Genomic DNA, 15,148 nt, shown 5'->3' with positions numbered 1-15,148 from the left:
TCTATTGTCTATTTAGTATTTCCCCCCACCCCTCCCATCCCTGGTAACCAACAAAGATTGTTACATTTTGTGTGTGAACTTTTTCATGGGTTTTTACAGTAGAGGTCTCATACAATATAAAACTTAATGTTTTAACTAATACATTGTAGCAGAGTTTAGTTAAAGCACAACTTTAACAGCAGTGGATAAGATTGAATCTCAAAAGTAATCATGTCTATAGACAATTATAAAAACAAATGCACTCATGTCCCCACCCCCCCCTTAATAAACAAAATATATATATAATTTTTTAAGAAATAATCATCGTTTATTCTAAATGTCTGTGGCTTTAGAAAAAATACCACCCACTAGTATATCTGTTTAAAGTGGTGGAATTTTCACACTCTAATATTCTTATCACTTGTTTCCACAACTTCAGTTTACTGTTAGACTTTGAAAATTTTTAAGAATTTCAATTAAAACCCATTAAACACCTGTGTATGAATAGTAACATATAATAATTAGTACAAGAATTGGTTCTTCAACAAATCGAGTTTTCAGAAATAGTAGGTAAATAAAATACCAGTAAATAAAATAAAATAGCTGGTAAAAGTATTTATCAATCATTTGTCTTGCCTGTTTTCTTTTTTTAAAACTTTATTATTATCTAATCAGAACATTATAGCTCTTCATAAAATATAGCAAGAAATAGATAAGGCTGGAGTATTCTGGGACCAGTTTGTGGAATTCAGCCTCGTAAGCCTTCCCCGCCAACACCCTTGGTGTATCCTGAGTAACTCGGTGACAGTGGTCACCGTCAGAGGCTTTAGGTGGTGTTCCGACGAGCTGGAAAGAGAAGCACCAGCACAGCTCTTGCTAACAGGCTTTTGGAAATGCCTTCTTCAGACCAGATGAACTCTCTGGAGATGAATTCTGTGTACGTGACAATACTGTTGACTGTGATGAACCCAAATCCCAGCGGAATGGCGATACCCTATTTTTTTTTTTTTTTCTTCACTGTTCTAAGTATTTTTATGCTTCTTAATGACTGGAATGAATTTGGAGGCACTGATGAAATTTTTTAAAGTTCTCAGGTACTGTTCAGTTATTTAATGATAAGCATGGCATCAAGATACAATAGGTTTAAAAATGTCAAAATGCCTATTATTGTACAGAATATTTTATTGCCTTTGTAATATCTTTGTATACAGTGATTTTTTTTCTTGGTAATATAATAAATGGAAAAAATTCTAAAACACTTGCTAAAATGTGCTGCTATTTGACTTTAAAAACCTCAACCATATTTTCTTTTTTTAGCATCTTCTTTATGGGGAATGTAGTAGTTTTGGTTGCTTAGAGACATTGGGCATTTTTTATTGACTGTTACATCTGAATATACTTGCATATAGAACTTTGTCCTCTGAAATAATTTTGTAGAGTACTGGAATGCCCTTTTGAAAGATTTTCATTTTCTGCCTTCTTTCCTGCCTGTCTGCCTCTTTTCTGATCTGAGCAAGGTACAGGTGGGTATTGGCAAAAGGAGGTAATGTGGTCGCCCAGTGTAGGATTACAGTACGAAGCTTGAAAGAAACATCTAGGGGTGGTCGGAATAAGGTGGCAACAACAGGAGACTGGCTGTTTACAAGAGAGACTGATCTGTTAGGTAAATACACCGAGGCTAGTGGGAATCTGTCTTGGAAGAAGTACAACCAGAATGCTCCTTAGAAGGAAGGATGGCGAGACTACGTCTCACATACTTTGGACATGTTCTCAGGAGGGATCAGTCCTTGGAGAAGGACATCATGCTTACTGAAGTAAAGGGTCAGTGAAAAAGAGGAAGACTCTCAACAAGATGGATTGACACGGTGGCTGCAACAATGGACTCAAGCACAACGACAATTGTGAGGGTGGCGCAGGACCAGGCAGTGTTTCGTTCTGTTGGACACGGGGTCGCTAGGAGTCGGATCCGACTCCACGGCACCTAAGAACAACAACAGTGGGAACTGACTTCTCACTTTCGGAGAAGGGTGTTACAACTGTGGAAAGGAAGAAAACTAGAATGAGGTGTGAGATTGGAATTAGACGTACTGGCGTACACTCCGTTTTGAACATCCGTAGAGACAAATACATAGGGGTGTATGTGTGTGTTCCCTAGCTCCGTTCCATGAGAGAGCTTAGGAACAGCATCACCGCAACATGAGCACACCTCGTACCCAGATCTTGGTTTCTGAATCCCATTTCCCACTAAAAGGAACCAGGGCTTCTTAAAGGAATAGCCCATCCCAGGTCTGGTGCAGGGAAAACACAAGATGAGCCTGGTATTTCATTTGGTGTCAGAAAGCAAGAACATGCTCAAAGAATGGTGGGTTCCTGTAAAAAGGACACAGGAGCCAACTGGGAGGGGCTCCCACTGGCCGAATCTTGAACACTCTGAACATCAAAATAAATAATGTTAGCAGATTAAAATCCGTTGACTAAAACAGGGAGTCACGAATGCAGTGATAGAAATAAATGAATAAATAAATGGCAGAGAGGGGAAAGCTCTACCTGTCAATGGTATGCCAACCAACAAAGGTAGGAGGGATGATGGGAGTTAGAAAACCACTATTTGGCAATCATTGTTATAACTGATTCAGGCAGAAATCATCAATGGCTGATTTTCACATAGTAAGTTTGATGGTCTCTACAAGATAGTTATTAGTCACAACAGGAAAAGCGTAACTCAAACTGGAGAAGCTTGACAGACGTTACCTTAGTCAACTGATCAAATCCCAGTCACCACTAACTGGTAACGTGTCACCCGAAACGATGGAATAAGAACACAATGTCTCTCCGGTAGTTTTCTTGCCAAGAAGGCACAACCTAAGCCTAATAATGTTTCTTTGGCGAGAAACATCAGGCAAACCCGAACCGAGGGAATTTTACAAAATAATGCCTGAAATCTTCAAAAAATGTCAAAGTAATGGAAAAGTGGAGGAAAGAGGAGATGTTTCAGGTTGGTGGAGACAAAGACATACCCAAATGCAAAGTGTGATCCCTGGAATGAATTCACTGGCTGTGAAGGACACTGTTGGGACAATGTGCCAGATGTGAGCGTGGTATGTGGATTAGATGACAGTGGTGGAGGGTGCTAACTTCACCCAGTTTTAATGGCTGTGTCACAGTTAAGCAGAAGAATATCTGTGTTTGTAGGAGTCACACTAATGTATTCGGGGTGGTGAGTCTGCGCCAGCTTGATGGTTCAGGAAGAAAGTCTCATGCTTTTCTGGCAACTTCCCTGTAAGTTTGAAATTATTTCAAAATGAAAAAAAATTAAAATGTCATCATAAAAGTAATATTTATTTCATAATAAAAAAGGGTGCCATTTTTAAAAATCAACTCAGAAAAGTTTGCACAACAGTTCATTCTCTTATTTAGAGTTAAAAATCAAAGAATTAAGCTCAAAAAAGAAAATATCTACCAAAATAAGATGTTAATTTATTTTAGGAAATGGAAATTTAACTTTTAAATTTATTTCAGATAACTTGCAAATATAACCGATTATCTTAAAAACTTGGAAAATTTTCATTTTACCAACTTATTTTTTCTTGACTTTTCCAGGTATTAAGAGTTGATGTTTTTTCCTAAAATAAACCACAGACTATATTTGGGATAAAGAGATACTAAGAAGTGCGACCGACCCGTTCTCAAAGTGTTATTAAAATACTGCGAATTGAAACAAAGCTATAAAAGGAAATCATAAAACGAATGTTAACATAGTTCATATAGGCAAAAGTGAAACTATAGTACTGTCATCACCTAATGCTCCCGGTTCTGCATAAAACAGAGACCTGCATTAGTTTTTAACAAGCTGTGTCTCCTAATTATGTGAACATTTGGAATCAGTACAGTATTTATAGCTAATGTTTATTCTTTGAAATTTTGCATAAACTGATAAATTTCAGAATTAGCAGTCTTCTAACTTAAGTTTGCTCAGGTTCTTGAAGCTTCCATTTTTCAGGTCCACTGGCTTCAAAGCTGAGTCAAAGAGAAATGTGCAAAAGACTATCTTCCGAACTACTTAAATCTTTTAAAGCAAAATTTCCCCCAGAAACTGAGAAATATTCACACAGCGGTTCTTACCTTTTTTCAAAAGTTTCTTTCTGTTACCCTGGCTCATTTTCCGGTATTGGAGATTCACTATCGTTCATACATGAAACACATAGTTTCAGAGTGGTGGGCTGACTTCTTTACGGCAGTTAACAATCTTGTTAAACGTTTTCCCGATTTCTAAAGTGAATAATACATCTTCGTGTCTACGAACAATGTTTTAATATTGAGATAGGAAACAGTAGTCCAATACTGTCCAAGTCATTGTGTTCTAGAGTAAGCTGAAGTAGTGTAATCAGGGTGATGGAAATCACACCTAAATGAGGTTCTTTCTGGAACTTTTAATGACCCATTTATTTTCTTTGGGTTTGTCTTATTTAATATGTTTTTCCTCTTCACAATATCAACTGATGCTTGATTTACCAACAAATGGTAATTTTATGAAACTATGTGAAATATACCTGGCCTATTTGTTAGTAAGTTCCTTGATTTGTTATCTAAATCCCAAGTCAGTTAAAACTCACAGTTACACGAGTTAAAATGTCATCTTCAGGTACCCCCTTCACACAGTAGGTGCTCAGTATAGGGTTTATTAGAAAGGACCCCAGAGACCAGGAAACTTCGGTTATAGTCCTAGATATGGAAGTAACAATTTTAGACAAGTCACTTAATCTCTATTCTTTGGTTTCCATATCTGTAAAATGGAGATAATAACACTCATCCACCTTACCATATCTGAAATGGGATAAGAGACTGAAGCACTCTGAAATAATGCCAGCTTACCTTTGTTCAGCAATCTACATTTTTCATAATCTGATCCTTGGCATTGAAGTTGTATTAAATAGTTGTAGGCACTCGTGTCTCCTTATTTAAAAGACTTAAGAAGTTCTCTCACCACGGTATACCTCAGTTCCAAAGGTTTTATTTTCCCTCCACGGGAAAGGTATTGACAATTTTAGTTTGTCAAAACACTAACTTGAGGTCATTAAGATTTGTGACAGATCATACTCAAAAGCCCTTCTATTGGTAATAGCTCGAGGCTGACCCGGAAAAATACTAATGACCTCAGATTTGCATTTGAGATTTGAGAGTATTATAGGTTACTGTGCTGCTGTATATCTATAGCTGCATAGATCTACTGTATTTGTACACAAATAGCATGCATTATATATTTCTGCCAACTGCACAACCCCCTCATGCATTATTTTCCTAGTCATGCTATGCACGTTATATTTATGGGCACATTATTTGCAGGAAATACAGTAATTTTGATTCAGATAACTTTAAAAATTTAGAACCATATTTTAAAGGTGGTATGTCTCTTGTAAAGGAGCCCTGGCGGCGCAGTTGTTAAGCACTCCTCTGCTAACCGGAAGGTCGGTGGTTCAAACCCACCAGCTGCTCCGCAGGAGAAAGATGTGGCAGCCTGCTTCCATAAAGATTACGGCATTGGAAACCCTATAGGTCAGTTCTACTCTGACTTATAGGGTCGCTATGAGGCAGAATCAACTCAACAGCAACAGGTTTTTGGATGTCTCTTGTGGAGGGAAATCTTACTAAAAGAAAATTTAACTTCTCGGATTAACAGAACATATCCTGTTGGCATACCTCTCTAAGAGAAATAATTAAAAGCGAGAATGGTTTCATTTCATATTTTGCTTTGCAGGGGCTGGAGGAAGAGCAAGAAGAATTATAAGACATCCTTAGAGCAATTTAACATATATAGATCCTGAGATGTTACAGCAAATTTAAAAAAACATACAGATCAACATGATCCAAACAGCTTCCAAGACACCGTTATGGTGGGTAAACAGCCATTTTGCAGTGTATGCTGAACGGATGTCCACCCCATTCCAGGAAAGCCCTATTCTTCAAATCTGAAAATTAGTCATCCAGGGCAGGGGGCCAGTCCACATCTACAGACTAGAAGGAAGCAAATAAGTCATTAAACAAGGTATTCTAGTAAGCATTTTGTCGGTAATTTAAAAAATCATAAACGTATTAGCTTTCATATGCAACGAGAGAAACTGCATCTGAAGAAAAGAGCTGTCAACACGACAATTTAATACCCTAAAGACCACTGTAGGGAGTCCTGGGCCCAAGGTCGGTCTCTGAATTAACGGAGTAGCAGTATATGGTTACTTCGTTGGTTATTAGTTGTGGCTTTTGGCTTATAAGAGAATAAATAAAATTTTCCAAATTTATTTATAAATAAAGTGGCACAAAAACTCAGGTGGTGATGCCAGCTTTCCCTCAGAAATCTCAGAGAGCAAGTCTTCTGATCGCTTCATCTTGCCTTTAACAAAGTCTCTAAAAAAACATCATCCGGGATTAGAAACAGATTAAGGATCTTTAGATTTCACTTTAGCAAAATTTTTATTTCTTTTAAAATCCAGTTAATCCATCTCTACCCTGGTTTGGTTCTTCTAGAAGAAAACCTTGATCTTCAAGTCGTTACAAAATCACAGAAAAGTGGACTATTTTGTCTCCATATCAACAAGCACATTCCACGTCTCAGAAGTATAACTACCCTACTGGGCCTATTTTAGAAGAAAGTTGTTGTCGTTCTTTTATAATTCCATTGTACCTGTGTTGTTTTTGATATTTCACATTTAAAGGAGAAATGATTTACTAAAAACAAATCTTTTAATCCATGAGTCACTTCACATACCAGATTCATAAGTTTCATTAGAGAAGCTTAAGAACTATTGTACTGTATATGTTATGTGTATGTGTATCTTTTACAAATCCTAAGAAATATCTGTTCTGATTCTGTCTCAGAATATAGCCATATACCAAGCACCCACATATGAATTAGTGAGTGGTTTCTCAAGCCTGAAAACGAAACATTACTGATTATACTCTTGTGTCTGTGTGCTGAGCACAGGGGAGGGTAGGCATGATGTGTTTTTTCAAAAGCGTCACAGGTGGTTGTAAAGGACAATCAGGGCTGAGAAACACTGGCCCTATGAAGCTGTGACACCCCGAAACTGTTCTAAGAATTAAGGTCAGAGAAGATGAATGCAGTTGGGATTTTCCCAGCAACAGCTATCTTCCTCAAAATGATAGTCTCCCTGGGAGGCTCCCTGCTGCCCTGAAGGTGTTACCACTGCCCACCCCCTAGGAACGATGTAAGTTCTCTTCTGAAGCACCCAGGTAACAAGGCTCCAGGGATCTGATCACCACAGCTGTTTTCACACCCAGCAACTCTGCCCACTTCTTTTTATAACTTTGATATTATTCCCAGGTGTAAAATGCTGGCCTCTCCTAAGAGTTTTAGGGAGAGAGAGACTACTACCTTTACGCAGATGTTCAAGGAGCACAGCCTGTGACTGATACCTATCGGTGCTCAGGTAAGAAATAGTATTTATGGAGAACTGCCTGAAAGACCCACTCTGTCCACTCCTCTGATTGCTCTACAGTTTACCCTTGTTTGAATTCAGACTAAGTTGACAACTTGGACCACATTACGCGGGTCCCTTATTAAACTGTTTTGCTAATAACCATTGGCCCATTCTACTTTCTACCTCTATCCTGAATATGTTTCTGTGTTAGGCCGCCTTAAATTCTTTGTCAGACAAAACAAGTATTGATAAAAATACAATGTATATGCAAGGATTTAACTTCCTAGAGGGTAAATGCCACACGAAGGGCACTTCAACTTCATCTCCTTACTTGGTGTAAAGGCTTCAGATGTGGCACCATATGCAAAGCACAGTTAGTAAGTTAGCCAAACCTTCTGCAAGGGTCGTAAGTGAGACCTTGCCTTTTTTTTTTAAAGAAATAAAAACTGCAAAGATACCACCTTTCTTCAATACGATGACATTTTGACCATTGTTGAATACCTATGAAGGTGAACACCACCATTTCATAGGCGGCTGAATTCGGCATCTCAGTGTGCCAGTGAGCGCCCCTCGGTAAATGAGTTTACCTCAACATCCAGCTCAAGAATGTCTGCAGCCACATTCATCAGGGAACCGATGTTTGGCTTGGTCCTGCCAAAGTCTCCGTGGACAAACTCTTTAATGTAGCTGGGGTTTGTTTAGGGAAACAATGAAGATAGCCAGGCAGTACCAACAGTTGGGTGAGATTTGATAGGTGAAAAGGAAATGACGAACAAAAGCAGGAATGTTACAGGAGAGGTTATTTCCGAGCTGTGACTTTCGATGCGTGGCTTAGAAAGTAAGTTATGGCAAACAGGTTTCTAGCAGTCTGACAGCCAGATGCAGAACCTGGGGATCTGTGTTTGAATCAGACTCACCAAGAGCCACGACACTCTTTTCTCTGTAGCTCATCTCCAAGTGCCAAGGATTGGGTGTGAATTCTAAGAATTAGCTGTAGTTCAATCCTAAAAAATAAAAATCTCAACTATCTGTTAGTTTGCCACAACTTCCATTCTGTCATCAAATGGCAGCTGGTATCTGCCACTTAACAGATTTCTACAGCATCACACACAGAACGACCTCAATGATGGTGTTCGTGCAGTGTGACCCAGTGGCACAATGGCAATAGGATGGGAAGGACGATGAGCATAATAATTCAGTCCTGATGAAGGCCCTTCAGAAGGATTAGCAAAAGGCCTACCGTTTAGTTGTTTACTAACATGGTTGGTAAAATTAAGCTAATTCTCTCTTTCTTTTAAAGGGGCAACTTTCTGTTTCTCTCACAGATCTTCAAAGACTGACGTCAATTACTAATTCTAGAATTAGTTTTTAATAAAATGACATTAACATTCCTTACCCAGGACTCTGCTGCAGCCTTAACAATATTTATCTGAAAGACACACAATGTTTTTGCCAGGATCCAGTAAAAACGCATTCAGTCTTATGTTGAGTTCTGTAAACCAGCACTTAGTAAAAAATATGTAATATAATTTGAATAGGAAAAATAAGTTTATTCCCAGACAATAAATACCATCAAATTAAAAAAATAATAATAATCAACAACCAAAATATGCTGGTATTATGTCCTCCTCAACTTCTGAAAACGTATTCACTCTTTTTCATCATCAAATGCTTTGACTCAAGGGTAAAACATAATTATCTAGAAACTGTCTTCTTGTTGAAACGCATGATTTCTCAACAATTTTTCTTTTTCTCTCACTTTCCGTAGAGAATGCTACTTCTGATGAGGGGAAATGGACCCCAAAAGTCCCAAAATAACCAGTTAATGGGTCCAAAGTGGTTCTTGCGCACAGCCAGAGGGTAAGGCTTAGGTCAAACAAGCCAGCTAGTGTACCGAGCGGCATAAACACGCATGGTGTATACCACATAAACTGAACCTGTGAACAATTCACACACTTCTGTGTGTAACCATCTGCTCTAAAGCTTTACCAAATAATCCTTCTTGGCTAATGCCTTAAGTACGTGTACATGCTCGTTCTAAAAATGTTTCAGTGGGACTGAAAAGACATAAGCTTCTCCCAAAGGCCAGTGTATTTCTCCCTGGCACACCAAAAATAAACCCGGAGTTAGGTAAAAAGATTTCAAAAGAAATCTGTGATTCTGTGAAATTCCATCCACGTTTCATCCATGACAGGCTAATATGCTCCAAACAATGATACAAAGATTTGCCCACTGAGATCCAAACAGATCACCCCTTGATCCAAACTGCAAAAAAATTTTAGGAGAAGTTAGGAGTAAGTGACCTATACCTGGTTGAGGTGAGTAAATCCTGGTCACTCCTGTTAATGGCAGGAACAGACTAGTTACAGCAAGGTAGTGAAAATGCTGTCTGATGATTAAAACTTGACATGGATAGCATTAGCTTTATGCCACTCAGAAGGCATCTTATCACCCCATGCCGTCAGAGAGCTCCTGATCACAAAGCAGAACGGAACCAAGAAGCAAAGACAAGGGACGCCTTTGAAAACAAACTTAAAGCCAAAACTACTCCCTGATAAATTTTAATCAGAAACTCAGTTCTGATGCAAAGCACACAGCTTAGGCTATGAACAAATTATCAGCCTTGCACTGTGGATATTTTAACTCTGACTCTCAGCCTTTTCTATTTATAACCCAGTAAAAGCTCCTTGCAGTCTCTTTGAAAGTGATGCAAATGGCGGTAGAGTATTACTATCAATCAGGTGTACACAGTTCAAACAAGTGATATGTAATCTGAAGGTTTTTGGTTTTGGTTTTTTTTTTTTTTTTTAAACAAGGCATGTAGGGAAAGAATATTCTTTGTTGTAATGAGCCAGTGGCCAAATAAAGTTAAAACTGATACGTGAAGCAGTGCCGTTCCTACCTACTACCCGGAGCAAATGTTTGAATGATGTTAGGACCCAAATGTGGTCATGGATATATGCCTTGCAAAATATGTAAAGACGGCAAATGAATCCATCAGAAGTACTTTCTGTGGACTTGCTGTGTGCTCACTACCGCGTGGGGCACTGTAATGACGTGAAACAAAAAGAAAAGCCAAATCAGTTGCTGTCCAGTCGATTCTAACGCATCGCGACCCACGTGTCGTAGAGTGGAACCGCACTCCATAGGGTTTTCAGGCTGGGGGCTTTCAGAAGCTGATCTCCAGGCCTTTCCTCCAAGGCACCTCAACCATTCAATAACTTTAAAGTTGACACTGGACTGGCTGCTACCTCATGGTTTAAAAATGTCTTTGAAAAGCACAAGTGGGAAAAAACACCTGAAACAAACCAAAGATTCTCCTCCAAGATAACGCTTCTCCTTACAGACCCCAAACCAGTTGGACCTATCTCCTAGGACAGGCTTAACTCCCAGTAGCGTTCTGGTCAGATCACTGCTGTGCAGAAGGATACGTTCCGGCCTGAGTCTTCAGATGCAGACGGAAGTGATGCTCGTCCACATAGCGGGTCTCCATGGTGTGAACGATCCGAGTTCTCACCGCCAAGGGCCTCCGGTGGAGGACCCGGAGAGGTGTTTTCTGGTCAATTTTTAGGTCCTAGAGGGCGATATGACACACAGCCATGGGTCAGAGCCTTGCTGCCTGTGAAGCCGGCCTTAGAGCCTCCTCTGTCATCCAGGGCTCTCCAGATGTTTTCTTTAGGGGATTCCACCTTTCATTGTCAGGGGAGAATATGGCTAAAGCCATAATAATACCATAATAAACTTTATCCCCTGAGGGTCACACTTGGTGGGACTTCACGTAACCTACTCCATAGTTACTGTCTGGGCCCCAGGAGCCTCACCATAAAATAAGGGCTTTGAAGTAAATGATCCCCGCAGTCTCTTCTAAGAAACCCTGGTGGTGCAGCGGTTAAAGCGCTTGGCTGCTAACCAACAGGTCACAGTTGGAACCCACCAGTTGCTCTGCAGGAGAAGAATGAGGCTTCTGTAAAGATTACAGCCTTGGAAACCCTACAGGTTAGTTCTACCCTGTCCTATGGGGTCACTATGAGTCAGGATCCACTCGAGGGCAGTGGGTTTTGGGAAAGTCTCTTTTGTCTCTGATATTTAACACATTGACTAGGATCCTGGCGTTCTACCCTGCCCTTTACTTCCACAGGGCTCTCCTAGAAGACAATGTTCTTTTGTTTTCTAACCCAACGGAATGAGTGACAGTGGGGATTTCAGGCTGGGGTGGGAAATGGCGGGATGCAGCGTCACCAGTGTGGACCGTCAGCTGGCATGTTTCAGAGAGAACACACACCCGCTCACAGGGTTAGTTTTTGGTTACCTGAGAGGATTTGTTGCTGTTGTGTGCTGTTGATTTGATGTCGACTCATACAGACCCTGCAGGACAGAGTAGAACTGCCCCACAGGGTGTTCCTAGGCTGAAATCTTTACGGGAGCAGGTGGCCAGGTCTTTTCTGGCGCAGGGGGCTGTGGGTTCAAGCCGCCGACCTCTCAGTTAGTTGCTTCACTGCTTAGGGCAGTGTTTCCATACACTAACTACGGATCCGTGTGCACCATAAACCAAGGCCATTGTGAGTCCAGTCCAAGTTATTCGAGAATCACAGGGCCGCAGGGCTTTTTACAATTCGGGTGTTTTAGGGACACAGGCTTATCTTTCTCACGATTAGTTCAAGTTAGAGGTTTTCCTTTATGTCACAAAATGATACTAAAAAATAGAGCCTAATATCTTAAAAGGTCAGCCAATGCCAAGTTTTAAAAATAGATATGGGGCATAACCAGAAGGCAGGTTCACAAGAACTCTGAATTCTCTGCAATTTCTTGTTGGAACACCCTCCTCCTAATTTACATGATTATGAGCACCTGAAGCCCTGCTAAGAACAGAAAGGTTTCGTCTAGTCTCGTCTCCGTGAAGTTCTCCACCAGGAGACAAAGCCAGTTCTGACAAAGAAGGCGCCTGAAAGGTGGGGCCGCTTCACCAGACCCCTGAGCCAGCGGCCCCTCCTCACTCCGAGGTTTTTATGAGTCTATAATCCTTCGATTTTTGAGGCACTTTGTCCTGATGAGATACTCTGTGTCCCTGAGGCTGGACAGTTCTCTAGCCAAAAAGACCAAAAAAGTAAAGGACAAAGCTGAACTACTAGGGAACCTGTAAAGATATGGCCTCCACCTTAGAGAACAGACACATGTGGCTTATAAACCAGGACCTAGTAATGACGGCTCTGGTCCCTGCTTCCTTCCCTCCGGTCACCCCCTGGACTGGGACCCGTGAGCCGGTCCATTGAAATGCCCACCGAATACTAGACCCACTGCCGCTTCCAACGTACCACCCAGATAACACGCGCACACAGGCGCGCACACACGTACACACGTGCACACAAACACATGCACACGCACACACGCGCACACTCGCACACACGCGCGCACACGCACGTGTGTCTTCTGGTCGGCTCATTCCCAGCGACAAAAGGAAACCACTTCATTAACTCTTATGTCGCACCCTTCTGTCCCCACACTGCTGAATTTTCAGAAACACTCGCAAACACACCACATACGCGGGGTTTTTTGTTTTGTTTTTTCTTAGAAGTAGATTGCGTTTAAAAAAGAAGAGACAGGAATTGAAGTGACTTTTTCTCAGAATAGGGCAGCAACTCAATTTTTATATTTTTAATGCCAATAGGAATATTTGAAAGCTGCTTTAACCCTAATGCTTAAAAAATAATTAGAAATCAACCAGTCTCGTTAGCCCCGCTGTCAGCTTGAGCTGTGGGTCAGTAAACAGACCCTTCCACCTCTCGGTACATTACCTACAGAAACCACTTTATCAGCATCGGTGCTCAATCAGCTCTATGGTTTCTCCCCAAACTATGATTCTTTTTTTTGGTAAGAGTTTATTTTTCCCAGCATTCCGAATGATTTACACACATGTGAAGAGAGAGAAAGGTTTAGAAATTTGCTGTGCAATCTTAAAAGTATCTGTCTATATTACAAGTACCACCCTAAAGGCCCTAAATCATAGAGTCAAAAGGGCCTTAGGTATAGACTCACAGAAGCTCAAAGAGTGGGGCCGCTGGAGATGACCTAGACCGTCGCTTCTGTACAGATGAGCCTCTCACAGCAGGTGAATGACTTCTGTAGAGAGCCAGGTCACACCCCACATTTACCCACCAGCTTACTTTTAATGTTTGTTCCCTGATTTGTAGTTTCAAATTACAAAAGCAACATGGCTTTATTGTACCATACAGAACATACAATTCAAAGATATATACATCTCTTCCCACACTCCAAGATGACAAATTAAACAGCCTTGTGTGTATCCGCTCATAATTTTCGCCACGTTCATACAAACACATGCACCCTCAAACACAAATGCACAGGGGTTCTGGTTGTTTTCACCGAAACATTCATACTATAAACATTATTCTACACTTGGCTTTTTTCTTTTAGCATGTTACAGATGTTCCTAGAAGTCACAGATGTAGATCTACCGTATCTTTTTTTCTAACAGTTTTAGGCATCTACATGCACACTGATGGATCTATCAAACGGGATCACATGCTGGTTGGTTTTTTAATTTTTTTTTAAACAGCTGTGTTGTTGTTAGGTGCTTCTGCATTGATTTCAACTCATAACAGCCCCATGTAGAACTGCCCCATAGGGTTTTCTAGGCTGTAATCTTTATGGGCACAGATTGCCAGATCTTTCTCTCCCCGGAGCCGCTGGGTGGGTTTGAACCACTAACTTTTTGATCGTTAGCAGCCCAGCGCTTAACCGCTGCGTGGCCAGGGCTCCTTAAATAGCTGCATAATAGTCCAATTTATTCTACCATTTTTCTGTTGAAGGACATTCACTTTGTTTCCAGTTCGTTGCTGTTTTGACTTTGCTGCTTTGAGCAGTCACTAAACATTCTGTGTACCTGCTGGGTGTTTTCATTTCGGTCTGATGGGAATAAAGTGGTGTCTGACTTCACACCTTTACATAACAGTAACCCTAGAGTAGGTCTAGATCACTACAAAATATTGCCCATTTAGACAATGCTGTGATAACTATGTGTATCTGTGTCCATTTATGCTCATTCCTTGCATTTGAAAGTTAAATATCTTTACAGAAAGAGGTGGGAGTGGGCAGGAAAAAATATGCAAACAGGCACAGACCCTCTGTCAGTATGTACTTTTGTGAAGGAAAAGCCAGTATATGCCAGAACAGGTGCTTAACATATATTATCACGTTGTATGGATGCACTTCATCTTAGCATCAATTCTATGAAATAAGCCCCAGTTAATATATAAAACCTGCAAAAGCCGGAACCTGTGTAAGGCGAAAACCTGTCAGAGAAGGAAAACTCAAATATTTTCCACTAAAATGAACAATGAAAAGATTGCACCCTGTCAAAGCAGAAAACTTGCGGGACCAGGAAAAACAAGCAGCCCCGTCCAGTTCCAGCTCTCGCAGTTTTCACAGTCTATAGATCTGCAGATGACCAAATCTAATAACACCATTGCGAGTCTTTTCTACGTGACAGGCGCTGTTCTCAGCGCGTTGTATGATTAAACTCATTTAATCCCCCTAACTACTGTTATAGATGAAGAAACTAAAGCATAGAGAGGTGGCGTAACTTGCCCAAAGTCACATGACCAACCCTCTCCAATGGGTGACAGCACTGTCTCTGCAATGGGTGACAGCACTGCCTCTCCAATGGGTGACAGCACTCCCTCTCCAATGGGTGACAGCACTGCCTCTCCAATGGGTGA

General features: G+C 40.7%; 2 protein-coding genes across 4 annotated transcripts in view; one reads left to right on the top strand and one right to left on the bottom strand.

Annotated features, from left to right (window-relative positions):
* REL (REL proto-oncogene, NF-kB subunit) overlaps positions 1 to 1,237 on the top strand; it is a 46,659-nt gene extending 45,422 nt beyond the window's left edge. Inside the window, exon 11 of the mRNA XM_023734954.1 lies at positions 655 to 1,237. Coding sequence (XP_023590722.1) covers positions 655 to 674 — 20 coding nt within the window. The 3' untranslated portion in view covers positions 675 to 1,237. The remainder of the gene's footprint in view (positions 1 to 654) is intronic.
* A 625-nt stretch (positions 1,238 to 1,862) lies between these two features.
* The window catches only part of PUS10 (pseudouridine synthase 10), an 85,178-nt gene continuing 71,892 nt past the window's right edge, over positions 1,863 to 15,148 (bottom strand). For all 3 annotated transcript variants that reach the window (XM_023734929.1, XM_023734925.1, XM_023734935.1), the window contains exons 16-17: positions 10,844 to 10,986; positions 1,863 to 8,099 (exon numbers count right to left, since the gene is read on the bottom strand). In XM_023734929.1, coding sequence (XP_023590697.1) covers positions 7,961 to 8,099; positions 10,844 to 10,986 — 282 coding nt within the window. In that variant the 3' untranslated portion in view covers positions 1,863 to 7,960. The remainder of the gene's footprint in view (positions 8,100 to 10,843; positions 10,987 to 15,148) is intronic.

Source organism: Trichechus manatus, unplaced genomic scaffold, assembly GCF_000243295.1.
Source record: "Trichechus manatus latirostris isolate Lorelei unplaced genomic scaffold, TriManLat1.0 scaffold00005, whole genome shotgun sequence".
NCBI classification, from domain to species: Eukaryota; Metazoa; Chordata; class Mammalia; order Sirenia; family Trichechidae; genus Trichechus; species Trichechus manatus.
This window is presented reverse-complemented; position numbering and strand designations above follow the sequence as displayed.